The sequence below is a fragment of the Amblyomma americanum genome, chromosome 6 (genome assembly GCF_052857255.1).
Source record: "Amblyomma americanum isolate KBUSLIRL-KWMA chromosome 6, ASM5285725v1, whole genome shotgun sequence".
Classification (NCBI taxonomy): Eukaryota; Metazoa; Arthropoda; class Arachnida; order Ixodida; family Ixodidae; genus Amblyomma; species Amblyomma americanum.
Window position 1 is genome coordinate 126,745,024 of NC_135502.1, and position 16,845 is coordinate 126,761,868.

Sequence of the window (16,845 nt, forward strand, 5' to 3'; positions counted from 1 at the left end):
CCGTAAATTTCAAGTTTTGTTAGCGGAGTGGTGCGGTTAATTGTGTAAAAGGCCTTTGAAAAATCAATGAAAACACCTAGTGTCACTAAATTTTGCTCAAATGCTTCTAGTATTAGTTCCTTTTGTGTTAGTAGAGCTAACTCTGTCGAGCGACCCTTTCGGAAACCGAACTGGCAGTCAGTAATAATACTGTGTTTCTAGCAGAAAGCGGTCATTCTCAGTGTTATTAGTTTTTCTAGGCATTTTGAAAATACAGGCAAAATGGATATTGGTCTGTAGTTAGACAGGTTGTTTTTATCACCGGCTTTGAAGAGCACTGTAACCTTTGCGAGCTGCATGCGCTTGGGAAATATACCATTTACAAAGCACAAATTATGCACATGCTCAAGAACTGGGCATATCAGATCTAAAACGTGTTTTACGGGGCGTATTTGCAGGTCATCAATATCGCAGCTTTTACTATTTCTCAGAGCGGAGAACATGAGATAAATTTCTTCGGCGCTGGTTGGAAGTAAAAAAGCACTATCACAATTTCTGGAATTGAGGTACTCTGCGGAGCGTGGATCGTGAAAACTATTTACAAGGGACACAAGATAATTATTAAAAGCATTTGCTAAATGCACGCCTGATGAATGTTCCCTGTTAATTATCAATCCTCGTACGCCCTCTGAATGCTGACGTCCAATGTTAAGCACTGTGCTAAGGTTTCTCCACGTGATATCCGTTCGCTTTATAGCTTCAGGATTAAACAACCTATGAAGGTGATCTTTCTTGGCTTGTCTGAGAGTAGCAGTTAACTTATTTCGAAATTTCTTAAATTCGGATAGATGGCACGTGTCTCTTGTGTCTAAAGAACGTTTGAATAGAGCATCTTTTTGTTTGATTAATTTTAGAAGTGCATTGGTTATCCAAGGTTTTCTAGCTTTTCTAGGCTTCAGTGTTTTAGGATGAAAAGATTCCGAGTAAGCTTTTTTGAAAAGACGCAGAAATGACTCGTACGCGGCATCTACGTCAGACTGATTGTACACCTCAAGCCAATTTATTTTTGATATTTTTGTGCGCAACACCTCAAGTGTAGCCGGATTAGTATCTTGAATAGTCACTGGGGGACACTGCTTCGGTTCTTTAGCCGAGACATACGATTCCAAAAGAAGAAATACTGGCAAATGATCACTAATATGAGCGCTGATTACTCCAGAGTTAATAGTTCGAGATTCAATGTTTGTAATAAAAACATCAATCAAGTTTTCACAGTCGTTGCTAATGCGAGTTGGAGCAGTAATCGTGTTGAAACATACATTAGCTTCGAATAGTTGAGTGAAATCAGTACGTTTCGTTCAACATGTTAATATTTATATCGCCGCCCAGGACGAGCTCATAACTGTTTTCATTTATCCAGGATATGAAGTTTTCCATATAAGTAAAAAACTTTGCCACGTTCCTGCCTGGAGGGCGATATAAAACAGAAAATATGCTTTTTTTTATGAATGACAGTCAAAATTTCAAAGTCCGGTGTGACCGCCGTAAACTCGTCGATTTTTTCACACTGAAAACTTTCTCTGGCCATGAAAAGTACTCCTCCACCGTTCTTGACTGAGCGATTTAAGTAGTGTCTTGTGTAACCCAGGATCTTATATGGCCGCAGATGAGAGCCCTCCATCTTCACTTCAGTCAGTTTTTATAAAATAAAGCAAATGCCTACAGACAGCATTAAAACTTGTGGACTTTATTTTACATATGTACAAAACCTTCACTTGTTTTCCTTGGTGTAAGTATGAAAATATTGCACGCGATTGGTATGGACTTGCTTGTATGACATTTCACAAATTGATCACTGGTTTATACAAGAATCTGATTAAAAGCATACCCTTAACAAGAACTTGACATTTTATGCACATATCCAATAATTTGTCAGAACTGCTTTGCCACCAGTTAAACTATACAGCATGAAAGTGCAGCCACACTCTGCCGTACAATACAATGCCATGGAGCATGCTGTAATGCAACACCAGTAAGCATGCAAGAGACCAAAATTTGTGTATACGCTATTATGCAACACCAAAAATGACTATTACAAATTCTGGAAGACTAAAATGTGTTTACTGAGTACAATGTATGCGATCACAGCTTATTGACAAAAAAAAAGTGTGATGTTATTATTTTGTTACAGCCCATAATTTTCTGACCAGGTACAGTGAACTTAGTAATCCTGCAGGCATTTTTTTTTTTCTGTTCTAAATGAACATTTCTGCTGAGCCACAGCTGATAGCTGATGTGTACAAAAAAACATGACAAAAAGGAAACCAAGGATATTTACCTTATTATCTAAGCAAATTATTATCTCAGTAACTGTAGAGTGCTAAGCTGCTGCCTATTAGAGCGCTAAAAGTTTTTTGCTGCAACTGAAAACTCATACATAGTATTTCTGGCTTCTGAAAAACCTATTTATCACAATTTCTATCACAGTATGCTAAAAAATTCACCAGCAGCTTATAAAAGCAACCTGAAGCGACTTAAGCATCATTGTGCTGGTGATCAAACCAGTTCATGGGATGCCTGGTTGATAAGCAATGCAATGACTTCCCTAGTGTGGCTGTGCTTGACTGAGGCAAGGAACAGTCATTGACAAGATGCTGCTCATCATTAGAGAGAACAGTGGTGCGATCAAACAGGCAATACAAAAGAATCAAATAATGACTCACTGCACAGACACGACCACACTGAACAGGCAAGGAAACCTGTATTTTTAAATCATGCCACTTGTGGCCACAATAAGGCGGCACAGTATAACCTGCTCAACAGAACAACAGGTATGAGATGGCAGGTGTCTTGTTTCCATCCACACTGATCTTGTGTTAGAGACGTGTTCAAGAACGTGTTAATGCATTGGTTAGAGGAAAAAAACCCAATGCAAGCTACACTAAAAGAACACCCAAAACTTTCCAGCAAATAAAGATAAAAAGTTTCTACTACGTACACCAAGGTGCCAAGCATTCATCTATTTGCAACGAACTGATACATTCCCACACGCTATTTGACTTTCTTCAGCTGCTTTCAAAGGAATCTACCAAAGCTGTCAGTGTGGAGAAATAAACCCACACGCTCACTTCCAACCACGTGAAAAACTCCCCAGCAGTGTTCCTGAACAGAGTTCTGGTTTTTACTCATCACTGGAACAACATTGTCATCACATGCAGCATAACTTTTTCATGCAGAGCACACACCCACAATCATTTGCTACACTACCACCGATAGGGTCCAGTGAAATAATGACAAGAAGGTTAAAGCCCGACATCACTGTGACTGTGACATTGCTTATGTACTAAAGTCACCTTTGCTTACGCAGTTCTTCTGCTGCCAAACAAAAGGCCAGGACTAGGAACCTGACAAGGAACTACAATATTGCCAAAAAGTGCAAACATATCTCCACCAACTAACTTGGATTTCACTGTGCCCATGCATAAAAATGGCAAGCACTTTTCATTCTTTTCATCATGCATTTCACACACTTTTGCCGCAGAATTCGGAAGAGCAAAACATGAATTGAACAAGACAGCTCAAACCTTTCGTCAATCCTTTGCTGGGATCATACATTACAACGCATGCAACCATGATAACAAGCATATAATACCAAAAAGCAGGGATCAAGTCAGGAACCATACAGGACAAACAGTGCTTTCTCTGAATTACAAGCACATAAACAATGGAGCCTAGCTACTTTACATGGTAACTACTCTTGAACGAAGTTGCAACTCTTTTATGTAGCATTTCTACTATATGTATACAGCCCAGCTCTAAGCGAACGCCTTGCACTAACAGAGTTGTTTTGCTCGTTGCTTGCATTTTCATTGATCTCCATGTACTTGCTACTATCAAAAAATTTCCCCACTGCACTAAACCTCTGTATAGGTATAATCAGCCCCCCATCATTGTGAAACTGCGGTTATAAGGGGATCTCCCATTTTGGTAAGAGTACAGTGGACTCTGCTTACACAGGACTAAAAGGGAAGACGAAATTCGCTCCACTTGATGCCAATTTCACCTAAGCATAGTGCTAACCGTAATTGAAAAAAATGTGACCTTATTACAGTTCAGTTAAAAGTGACTGTGATGAGGATGAGCACCGATGGCGTATAGGTAGAGCATCCACCTCGCGAGCAAGATGACCAGGGTCTGAATTCTGGTGCCATGTAATTCTCCACCGGGTTTGAAAAAAAAAAAAAGAACTCCGCATATCGATGGAATTGCATAACCAGGCCTGGGGTGCAGCCTGATCTCAGTAACCAGAACAGACAACACACTCCCTCACAAGAACAGGATTTGGCCACCCTGGTATAGTACTTGGCCATAACCTTCTTAAGATCAAACCAATCAACTCTAAGCCCTCAGCCCCCAGTGGCTGCGGAGCAACTGACCAAGGCAGCAGTCAGACCTGTGATGCAGCAGAGGGTGCTAAGAATCTCTGGCACCATACAGGCCGCCATTGGAAACTGAACCTGGCAACATTTAACGCTAGAACCTTATCCAGTGAGGCTAGCCTAGTAGCGCTGCTCAAGGAAATAGCGGGTTTAAAGTGGGATGTCGTAGGGCTTAGTGAGGTTAGGAGGACAGATGAAGCATATACAGTACTAAAGGGCAGGCACATACAGTTCCATTGTGGATAGACGAGAACTAGGCGTGGGATTCCTCATTAATCAGGATAAAGCTGGCAACATAGAGGAGTTTTATAGCATTAACGAGAAGGTGGCAGCTATCGTAATTAAGCATAATAAGAGGTGGTCCTCGAAAAGGTGTGTTGTATTGACCACAGAATGGCAAGGTCTCAAATTAGCTTAAATTTAAAGAAGGAACGGAAGAAACTAGTGAAGCGGAAGCCCATTAATGAGTTAGCGGTAAGAGAGAAAGTAGAGAAATTCAGGATTTCGCTACAGGACAGATACTTGGCTTTAACAGAGGAAGACGATCTTAACGTTCAAACAATGAACGATAACCTCACAGCTATCATTACGGAGTGCACCATAGAAGTAGGAGCCGCCGCGGTGGCTGAGTGGTTATGGCACTCGGCTGCTGGCCCGAAAGACGAGAAATGTCCAGGAAATACATGATTCAAATGCCCTCCCCCAACCGCCCTCTCCAAGAATGACCAATGATCCGCCCCCGGGGCATTCAAAGATGCACTGAGGACAATGCTAACTAATTTTCCCTCTTAGTAATAATTGATTGTTTGGCTTTTTGTGGCTATGTCGGTGTTTGTTTGCTCAGTGAGAGGTGCACTGCATGTGTATGCTGTCTTAATTTTTTTACGACTTCACAGGTTTTTGTCTATGACGTGGGCAAAGCTGTTCAAAAGTTTTTGGTCAGCGTGCTTGTAGGCAGTGTCCCTAGTACGTTGTGTACGGCTCTCACCTCCCAGCTATGTGCTACATCTGGATGGTGTTCAGAAGTATTTGGCAGTGTTTTTCAACCATGAGCCCCACCCGATGATGACAAAAGTTGCATAAAGAGCGAGACTTGGAATTCGTGCAGGGGGTCATGTGATAGTGGATGAGAGCACATGCTACTCAAAGACAACAAATGCAGTGCAAGCCACTCGTTCCTTCACCCCCTGGAAGTTCTATGCATGATCGCCGCTGGAAGGCGTCTAAAAAAACTCACGGGACAGTTAATAATCTGTTATGCCAACATTCAGTTTTAGCAGGCACAAGGGAAGAGAGGAATTTTAAAAATTGGGATTTAGTTTGGGGAAGGTGGTGGGGTTGGGGGAGGAAAAATAAGGAGACTTTGCGGCAACCACAGACATCAGCAGTGGCTCCGGCGCACTGCTTCCCATCTGTGTCGAGGTGCTTGTAAAAGCTCGGCTATCATCTGGGGCGGCGGGTGGTCTGTGCTCGTGGTGCAGACACCAATGACAACGACACTGACAGCTCTCGCAGTAAAAGCTGCATTTTTCACTAAAAGTAGTTGCTATGTCATTAGAAAGTTGTGCAGGAGGTTCGCGGTTCAATCCCCAGTGCCGCCGGGTACCTACCGGTGATACAATGGGCACAAGCCTCTCTTAGCCTGGTGCTCACCTTATTCAGGGTGGAATGCTTGGAAAATAGGTCTTTGACCCCACCTTGAGCAGACAAAAATATCTTGCGCCATGGCGCTCTTTGGCCGCAGGTACCCTTGTACCATAAAAATTCATTATCATCATCATTAGAAAGTGGTAATTTATCGATACCACCACCTTCAATTTGTCCTCAGTATCCGTTTCACGCGTGTTCCATCTGAAATCTTAACATCCACGAGGGCCAAGTTCTTGGGCAAACTTCAGCCCCACAGCAGGCAAAAATGCCTGAGGAGCGTGTTTCTCTTCACTGCTTTCATGAAGGCACAACGTGATATTCGCAACAGAACATGAAGTACGGTAGATGTCAGCTGGTAGCACTAGGTCTTCACAGCCTAAAATTGAGAGGCAAGTTCACAACAGAGCCTCTAAATTAACCACACATGCTCCTTTTGTGTTCCTGCAGTCTGGACTCCTGCGGAACAGTATTAATGGCTTACAAAAACTACATGCTGAACAAAACAAAACTAATCGACATCACATGTTGCACAAGTTTAGTACTGCACTGGTTATGAAGAAGCTTCCCTTAGAGTCATGTAAGCTGTTATCATTGCTTAACACAATGAGTTTCATGTGCTGTGCATTCTACCGTGCCTTTACACACTGACAGTCAAATGCAACGAAAGACCTCAAGGCAAGGCTCTCCAATACTTGCAAAGTCACCATTGTGTATAACTTAATACTTGAACCACAAGCTTCTTTTGCACAATAGGTTGCAACAGCAAGACGTTGTGCTGAATAACACCGAGTGTAACATCCAAATACATTTCAAACAATTTCAAGTCTTTCATGAGCTGTCATAAGGTTTTGAAAAACTGCAGTTTCCATATATGACATGGAAACAACATGAACCACTCCCACATGTTCATGCGCCATGAATGCACTCGCACTTACAAAGTTCTTCGTTCTTCTTTCAGTAGAGCCTGCAGAAGACTACTACACCACTCCAAAAGCACCTGATAAAGAATTCTGATAAAGTGCCACTACCCATCAAGGTGGCTCAGTGGCTTTGGTATTCGGTTGCTAATACCAAGGTCACTAGATTAAATCCCGGCCATGGCGGCCGCATTCAAACGAAGGTAAAACTAAAAACACCCATGTTCTGTGCAATGTCAGTGCATGCTACAGGACCACATGTCGTCGAAATTAATCCGGAGCCCTGCACTATGACATCCGTCATAGCCCAAGTGTCACCTCGGGTCGTTAAACAGCACATACCATATTGCATGCCACAAAAAAAGCCACCAGTTCTGCAGAAGGTGCCTTGCCGATAGGTTGCAAGTGGTTTGCATAAACAGTCAGTGTGCAACATATTTCCATATTCAACACAGCTGCTATCACAAACTCACAGCATTTGAAGGCCATCAAACCTTTTGTGTGTCTTGTTCTTGTTACATCACCTTCACTTTACTGAGCCCATGCAGTGGTTGGAGCATCAATATGATTGAACCTGTATAAGTTGTAACCGCACAGCTTGCAATGGTGCTGATGACAAGACAACTGAATAACTTTGGCTACACAGTGCTTACTCAGGTCGTAGTTAAGAGGCTCCCACAATAAATTTTACAGCCCATCAGTGTTGTGAAAGCTTCAATTTGACTTAAACTGATGTGTGTGAGAAAAGTCATCTCATTACAAAAAGAATCTGATCATGACAAGCAAAGAGAAACAGCCTAAGTTACATAGGCATTTCTGCTTATCCAACACTTTCACTTAAACAAGCTTTATTTATGCAGAGTCCACTGTAATCCACTGTATCGCTTTCAACATTTAGAGCTTTTTAAAGGAGCTCTGAAACACCTTCCGAGGAGAGCACATCAACTTGCTCAATCACTGCATGTGTCATCATGAAAACCTGAGCCAAATAACATGCAGCAGAGAACCCACAATCTCGCACGAAAGTTAACGAGCTCTTCTCAGAGACTTTTTCATGCTCACACCCTCCTCCGTCGCTTGCACCTACGTATACAAGTTGAGAAGTGGCTATTGGTAAGATTCTTTCAGATGTCAGGCAGCTACCATAGCCACGGCCAATAAGCCGCATCGCTCCAGCGGGTCAGGTAGCTTCGCCCCCGGAGGTAGGGCCGGTGGAGGAGTGCCGACCTTCCAGTGTGCAAAAAGTGACGAGAACAAGAAGGAAAGGCGCAAAGACGCTGAAATTCAAATTTTGGCTACAAATACCTCAGCTTCTACAAAGCGCATTAAAATAAGTTCTTCCTGGACACAATTCATGAAGCGGCGTGCTTTAACATCCCAGGCATGCCGCAACTTTATTAAAGCCTTTTTGAGAGCCCCTTCATTAAGTCTAGCCTCATGTTACCAACCTAAGTCTCAGAATTAGTTCAGATAGCAGAGCTGGTGTCACGCAGAGTTGCAGGGGTCCTGAGTTCCAAACTGTGAGAAAACGAGAACCTTTGCTTTACATGAGTTTGCATGGCCTTCACTTATGGTGTGAGCGGTCACAGTCCTTTCCTCGAACATACATGCCAAGGTGCATTTCTGAAGGCCCTTACTAGTAAGTAGCAAACAGACAAAGTCCAGTCATTGCAAACGTCCCACAATGCAAAACCAGAGCCAAAGGTCTATTCTTGGGGGGCCTGACTACCTCAAAACATTGCAGCATCTTGCCCACAAACGTTTCAGATGTTTCAGGGCATGCATGCACAAGGCTTTGGCTTCTCAAAGAACAGTCAGAATCTCAGCACCTTCATTACAGATGTAGACAGTGTGTTCAAACTGTGCAGTACGGCTGTTGTCGACAGTGACAGTGGTCCAGCCGTCCTCCATGATGGCGATGTCTGGGCTTCCTTCCGTGATTACAGGCTCTGCAGACAGAGGAGCACAGGCCTGATATTACGCATATATACTACTAAAATTTAACAACAGCAGATCTATCAGGCATGGGAGGAGTGACTTGGAACAGGAACAGTTTTTGTATCCTGGTTTGCAGCCCAGCAGGCAAGTAGTTGAAAGGAAACACTTGGTTGAACACTCTAGAGAATTACTTTCGAACCTACCACATTATACATGACAGAGAAACGATGCCAGATAAAAGTCTATTTCAATCTGGGAAGCACCGATGAAATACAGATGATATGAGTGAAGGAACCCATAGAACAGTCTCTAAAAGTCTAATAAATGTGTCATCCAAGTCACGCTGATATTTACAACATTGGCGTAAACTGGCCTGCCTAGCCACCAGCTTGTTTGATAATTATCTTCAAAGTCATGAAACTCAACAAGAACACCGTCGTCACAGCAGACATGGTTCAATGATGCAATTCTTTAGGCTTATTCTGAGAACAAAGGTGCTAACACCACTTGAGCTGTTTGTAATCACAACCACGCCTTTATTAAAGAAGGTGCCCATGTTCTACATTGTCACTGAACCTTGTATGGTTAAACTGCTAAGTTTCTCAACTGCAATTACAGTTGGCTGCATGATATGTGCATTGCAGTTGCGTGATGGCACCACTAACACAGAGAAAGTAATAGAAAAACTTAATACTTTTACGACTTTACAACTTTTTGTGTTCACCTATCAAACGCACATCACACAATTGCAACCGCTTTCCTTCTCTCTATTGCAACAATATCTGATGTTTTTTTGTTCTATTTTGCTCTGCAAATTGCAATAAAATGATGTGCAAAAAGCACTTTATAATATGATATGGAGCTCTCTCATTTTCATTCTCTTGATTTGAAAGGTTATGTAAAACTTAAACAATTTCACAATTAGAAGTTTCAACACATTTCACTTTGTTTTTCTTTACACTGCTTACTCTACTATGTAGTCCTTGCTCCAGATGGCACAAGCACATTAAATAATAAATAGTACTAATGAAGCCCATTATGTTGCAAAGTACATTTTCTTACAGCAGCAACAGCACAACAGCTTGCACCAGGCTCTGCCCCTGTTAATAGCATCAGAGGTTCTCGATTCTTTCACCTCCACCAGTAAAGACCCGTGTAACGATCCGTTTATCAATTCTTCTGCCCTTCTATCAATAACAGCCACTACCTGTTAGGTCACGGTGGACAACCAGCAACCAATGTCATCCATCAGCCCTGGCATCAAAGGCACCAATGACCACTGGGGAAAAAAGGTCTAAGATCCTTACAGAATATGGCTCCTAATCTGGCTTTGGCAAACAGCAGTATTCAGCATTGTCTAGCAGCAGTAACTGATTGAATACGGGAGATGGGAGCTTGGAAGCAGAGAAACTTCCTTGCAGATTATATCATCTGAAAATTTCTTGCCAAATCAGCTTCACCAAATGCTGCAGTTTCTTAGGTAAGTATGGAAGCTGAGCTTGCATGCTCTCACTGTTCCCACTAATTTCACACTCACTTGTAACACAGGTGTTGTGGCATGCAGTAGATGCACACCAGCTACCAAAACTATGCTCCTTCAACTACTTTCATGGAACGAGACCAGCACTTTGGAATGGTGTACACATTATAGACATCACAAACCGACAAACACACTCTAACAAAAGTTGGCTGAGAGGTCACTGAGTCAATCATCTGGATAATTTTAGAGAACTCAGCAGTTCTGGCAAGCTATGCATAAATTAAGTAACCAAAGAGTGTGCTCAAGGCCAAAAAAAGGCATAAAAAATCAAAGCTGTCCTAAGTCAAGAATCAAATCGTGAGCGTGACATTGTCAATTACTGTGGCCATACAACTTGACACATGAAAGTTTCAACCAGAAAAAGAACCAGGAATTTCTGGATGAAGCTTTTACTTCAAGCTCAACCAACTGAAGCACGCTGACACCTTACAGAGCACTGCCTTGGAGGTGTAGCTGCCACTAATTTTGTGAGATTCTTCATTTGAAGCCTGCCACTCTGAAAATTAATTTACTGAATGCCTCAGTTTACTTCAAGTGGGAGAATGGGCTCACATTTACAAAAATTCAGAAAAGAAAAAAAATTAGCTGTGGCTTAAACTTTGGCTAACCCTAGTGAGAAGCGAAAGCTTCCTTTGCATGGCTATGCTCACAAACGCCACACACACTGCCGAACGGATTGTCTGCAAAGCGTCAATGAAATGCCCGATGCCCGATGGGGCAGTTGCCACCTGCCACTGTGGGCAGATTGTGATGACGTCACTAGGTCACATGACCTGCCACGTGACACCACGTGACACCTGTCACGCAACAGCACTGACACTGCCCTCTTGAAAACCTAGCATAGTGAAGTTTTCGCTTCAAAAAATGGGCAGTTCTCGGTTCCAAGCATGTTATCAAGCATTAAATGGACATATGACATTTTGAAGGAGTCTGAACTGCACGAAGCTAGGAACTCGCAAACAAATCATGAACACTGAGCCATACAGATTATTTTAGTGCATATTCACTCCATCCGTTCTGCTACAATGCTGAGCAGTGGAGCCAAGGAATTATACTTTGCACCGTAGTTATAATATGCAGCAAGGGTAACTTAAGAAGACAGTGTACAGACTTTTACCTATTTTATCAGCCTTTTTCATCAATCGAGAGCTCCTTTATCAAATAAATGAACAGCTGGCTGTGGCACTGAGAAACACAGCAGAACAATTTAAATGTTATTTTTTCCATATGCTAGTCATGTTTGCTCGTGGGAAAATCTAAACCCTGACACTGAGGACACGATATACCGTTAGTATAGTAACTCTATACAACTCTATGGACAAAACAACCGCCATGCCGCTCAGATGATGCGCAGTGGCAATTATGAGTGTGACATTAATCCTTTAACCACCAACCCTGAGCTGGATACGTCACGAGAGATTGTACCGAAATCATGGATGACTAGTCACACTCATACGGCCCGATGTTGTACTGTTCCACCGCCAAAGACGAGTTACAGTTGGCAATTGCGTTGTAATTTTCAGCACTAGGTGGCAGCAGTTGTCAATAAAAAGCATTTCGCGACTTTAGCGCATTTTAAGCCTGACGACGGACACTTTTGCCAAAAAACACCAAACAATTTGGCGACCTTGGCACCTTTTTCGAGAATTCATTCGGCAATTAAAGCGTCAAGCAAAATGCATAGATTTTATTAAAACTACAGCTAGGAGCAGTAAGGCAATTTTAAAACTATTATCAATAAAATAAAAGTGGTGACATCTACCGCAGATACCAGTAACTGCTTTTGCCAGCAGTAGCACTGTCAATGGCAGTGCCAGTGGCGGAATAGCAACAGCATGCCTTTCTAAAAGCACTAGAAAGTGCAGCTAAACCATGAAAGAAATGATTAAAAGTTGCAAGAGAAAAAAAATCAAGGCATCTGAAGTTTCTTCCAGCAGAAATGACAAAAAAAAACATTGCACTCGGCCCTATTCACAAAGTGCAGTATCGAACTCTGGGCAACGCACCTGGAATAGTTGGAAAGCCGCAAATTTTGCAACAGTACGTTGCAACCGTTGGCACTGGCCTAACTTTCTTTGGCAATTTAAAATAGATTCCTGCCAAAACAATGAAAATATGTGCGTGCGTGCATCTGTGTGCACGCGTGCGTGTGTGTTTATGGCACATAGGCAACTCAGGCCATCATGCGCCAAACTCAAGGTAGGGCAATGAAACTTTGGGATAACAACTTAAAAAAAAGGAATACGGGCGAATACAGTGATTTAATAAAATAACAATATTTTGGCCATTTTTTGCTACTTGAGAGCCACGTCCCCTCTTAAAATACACATTCCTGCTAAAACCCTGAGTTCTACCTTTGCTATTGTCATCATAGACAAATATCTACAAGGATATGCCAACATTCTTATACTCGCCTCCAGTAGCAGACTGCCCCCCTAAACTTTGACTTAGCGGCATGCAGACGGCACACACTTAATATACTGCGATGTGAACTCACCAATTGTGAACACAAGGCCTTCCATCATTTCCCCTTTTTCGTCATTATCTGCGTAAAAGGTGCAGTATACAAATGCAACATAAGACGTAATCAAGGCACAATCAACCATCAGGATATTCAAAGACACAGATTCACTTAATCTTTGTGTTTCTAGGCTACAAAACTCTCTTGCACAGAATGCAAGAGCGTGGGACTTGACAGAGCCAAAACCAAATTGACAAAAAGCCAAAGGTCATCAGTATGCAGCGTGCTGCCCTATCCTACCTCTCATCCTACGTACAGCAGACATCCTAACTCATTTCAGGGTGCCAGTGTTGCATCCTATCACATCTTCCTACATCCCTGTTCACCTTTTGCATCGTGTAATCATGAACAAGAGACAACTTGTCCAACACCTCCTTAATTTCCTTTCTGATATTGACACAAGAAAACACTAAGAGCATGGCGTTCATCTTGTTTTGAGGTAGTCAACAACAGGATACATTTTAATGTTCTGTTTAACAAGGCCTCTGAAAGGCCCAAGATTTTTCTTTTTTTCAATAAAATGAACACCAGTTGCTAAAGGTTCTTCAGGTCACTTCACAAGAAAGCCCGAATTCTGGAAAGTTGATATCTGCAGAACAAATTACGCTGTGCAAACACTAAAACACTGCATTCATTCCCTTTTAAATTTCTGTTTGTCTAATAATACCAAAACTTTGCAGGTAAATACTAGGCAGCTTAAGAAAATTTTTCTTCATTAAAAAGTATGCCAGGTACGACGAGAATTAGTACTGTCTAATTTAGTATTGTATAATTCATGAACTGACATCTCACTGCCACGGTATTTTTTAGGTTGCATGCATTTATGCTGTATTAATACATTCGTCTTCGGACACCATGTTCGAATACAACTGCACTGGAATTTGATACGTGACAGCTGCATAGTGCTTCATCATATTGTATGGTTATGAAATGTTCGACTTAAATTCCGGTACAGGATGATAATTTTACCCTTATTGCATAGCTTTATCTCAAGAGAAACCAATGGCATATAATCTAACAAGTTCCATGCAGCAGAATTTCTTTCTAACTCTCAGCAAAAAGTTAGATAAAATATTGCATAAGTGCACAAGAAATTGTTGGACATAAAATCAAATTACATATTCGGAATCAGCATGCAAAAATACATGTTCCCGGAAGATTTCTTAATTCTGACTTCATTAATAAACATTCATTTCTAAACGCTCTTCCCCCATAAGAACTGTCTTTGCAGAAGAAAGTCGCACACTCGTAACAAAAAGCACAAATGCTGAAGTTCAATGATTACCGTAGGCTGTGAGACCAAACATAAGCGGAAGCTTAGTTCTAAAAACTTCTATGTCACATCCTTGTTGCACTCTGTGCTAAACGAGAGGAGCGCACATCCTACGCTCCGTGTACTGAGGCAGCGACGGAACTGCTGCTCAACCGTTGCAGAAGCCAGAATACGACACTTTCGTGCCGTTTATGCCTGGTTTCACATTGACAGTTGCGTGTCACAGTTCCAGAAGTATTCTGTCCTTACCTGCAGTGGAAAAACTTACTTAACGAAGAGGCGGCCCCAAGTAGATGATAAATCTGAGCAGACAGTGCTACGCTAATCAGTAGCACTTAGCCAAGCGGAGCAGCCTTCCTATCTGCAATGACGTGTCTGAGTTTGCGGATCAATGCCTTACAGCTCAGTCACTAAACTAATTTATAAGGCACCTTTGTCTCACGTGAGACCATGTTCCTGGTTCCAGCACATTCTTAATTTTCTGTTGTGACCTACTGTGTCTGGCACTGAATAGCCAGTTGGATATGTGACATGCAAGCCAGGAATAGTGACCTCTTTCGGTTACAACTGAATTTTAAAAAATGAATTCGGTGTATACTTTTATCGGTGTTTCTCGGTTGAAACCGAAAAGTCCAGCTCCTAGCTATGAGGGGTGCCACAATGGAGAGCTCCGCATTAATTAGGCCGCCAGGAGTTCTTTAACATGCACTGACACTGCACAGCACATAGGTGCCATTTGCGTTTCGCCTTCATTGAAAAGTGGCCACCGCGGCTGGGACTGAACCCAGGTCCTCCAGTTCAGTAGCCGAGCGCCCTAACCACTGAGCCACCACAGTGCTGTGTGATTTGCTGTGCAAACAGCTGAATGCAGAACTTTAACCCTTGGTGGTCATACAGCTTTATTAACTACACTGCTGCTGCAGTGAGAAATTACATTGAAGACTCAGACACCGCAGAGAAATCTACGGTGGCACAAAATTCCGTGTCATGTCTCTGCATCTTCTAGTGGTCCTTCAATGACAATCCAACTCCACAAGAAAGTGCTGAAAGCACTCTGTCCTGGGTGGTGGCCAGTGTGCTTGATGCATGTTTTGTGGTGAAGTACCTTTTTTCATCTTTAATTTCACCAAAGTCATTCAATGTACTTCCTGCACCTTTTGACCGAGGAGCACAACTCTCCTCCTCAGAAAAAGTGATGCCACTGTCACTGAGCTTGTTATGGTCAGTGCCACGGAATGCAAGCATTAAAAATGTTGCTACGATTGACCTTGGCAGTAAAGATTACAGGCTGACTTCGAGGTCCCTTTTGGGAAAAAAAAAAAATCTGCAAGGGCATGTCTTAGAAAAGACTTCAATATCCACCAAAAACAAAACAAGCAAACAAAAGGAAGAGCCGCAGTTTAGTGGTTGAATGAGCTTAAGGGGAGACGCGGGTCTTGAAATGATAAAAAAAATGCAAAAATCTCCATTTTGCAAAAATGGCATACTCGGGGTCTATACACTCTGAAGTAACTGCCTAAAAAGTTTCAAGGCCTAATTCAACCTCTAATTGCTAAAAAATTATATTTTTCATGCCTACGAAGAGCGGAAATGGCAATTTTGGAGTGAAATGCGGCAGAACTTCGCATCCCTCGCTTCCCATGACTGCGTGCCCGATACCCGTCATCTTGGTTTTGTTTCCGGACTGGGCCCCTTCCCCCACATCTTGGTATTACTCACTGATGTGAAATATTTTTGAAATGTCTGCATTCCGCTGTTTTTTCAGACCTCTACAATGACCTTTAAATGGCTGTTGTGCGCACTTCAAATGTGACTTTCTCAGCTTCGTGTTTTTTGCCAACATGACTAGCTTTACGGAAATTTTTATTACGTTTTTATGGTGCAATTTCGATTAATCTTAGAATGTTGAGTTCAGAAAGAACTATACTGTGAAGCTACGCTATTTCTTTTTGGTTGGTTTGAAAATTGCAAATTTTGTTAAACATAATGTTACCTAACTATATTTCAAAATTACGGTGCTTGGACATATCTAAACAACAATATAAATAGCACAGATCTGCATGGTACACCTTTGGCTACAGCTTCTTTTCAGTCGAAACCAAAAAACATTGAAGGAAAGTGTCTTAACTACCCATAAGAAATTACCTAATTAGGCTTCAGTTATTTTTTTGTAACATGGGAACTAATTGAGATATACTGAAACTAATAACATTTTTGAAAACAGGAAGAACAAACACATATACACACACAATTTCATTACAATATCTTGTATGATAAAAATTTTTATTTCAAGGCCCACGTCTCCCTTTAAGAGAGCTTACCAAATATGCTCCGGCCTATGGCTGGATCGGATTTTCCTCAATGTCGAGTAAGATCGTATGGTATTTGGGGTTTAATGTCCAAAGACAACACATGAGCCATGAGGAATGTCGTAGTGGAGGGCTCCGAATTAGTTCTGACCAGCTACGGTTATTTACGCGCCAACATCGTACAGCAGACACGTGCCTTGCATTTCTCCTCCATCAAAATGCAGTCAGCGTGGCCGGGTATGAACTCTCGTCTCTGGGCTCAGCAGTTGAACGCGCTAA

The 16,845-nt window shown here is 42.1% G+C and overlaps 1 protein-coding gene across 1 annotated transcript in view; it reads right to left on the reverse strand.

Annotated features, from left to right (window-relative positions):
- Nucleotides 1-1,056: 1,056 nt before the first annotated feature.
- Nucleotides 1,057-16,845, reverse strand: part of LOC144094074 (methionine aminopeptidase 1D, mitochondrial) — a 28,201-nt gene continuing 12,412 nt past the window's right edge. Inside the window, exons 5-6 of the mRNA XM_077627953.1 lie at nt 12,961-13,008; nt 1,057-8,934 (exon numbers count right to left, since the gene is read on the reverse strand). Coding sequence (XP_077484079.1) covers nt 8,789-8,934; nt 12,961-13,008 — 194 coding nt within the window. The 3' untranslated portion in view covers nt 1,057-8,788. The remainder of the gene's footprint in view (nt 8,935-12,960; nt 13,009-16,845) is intronic.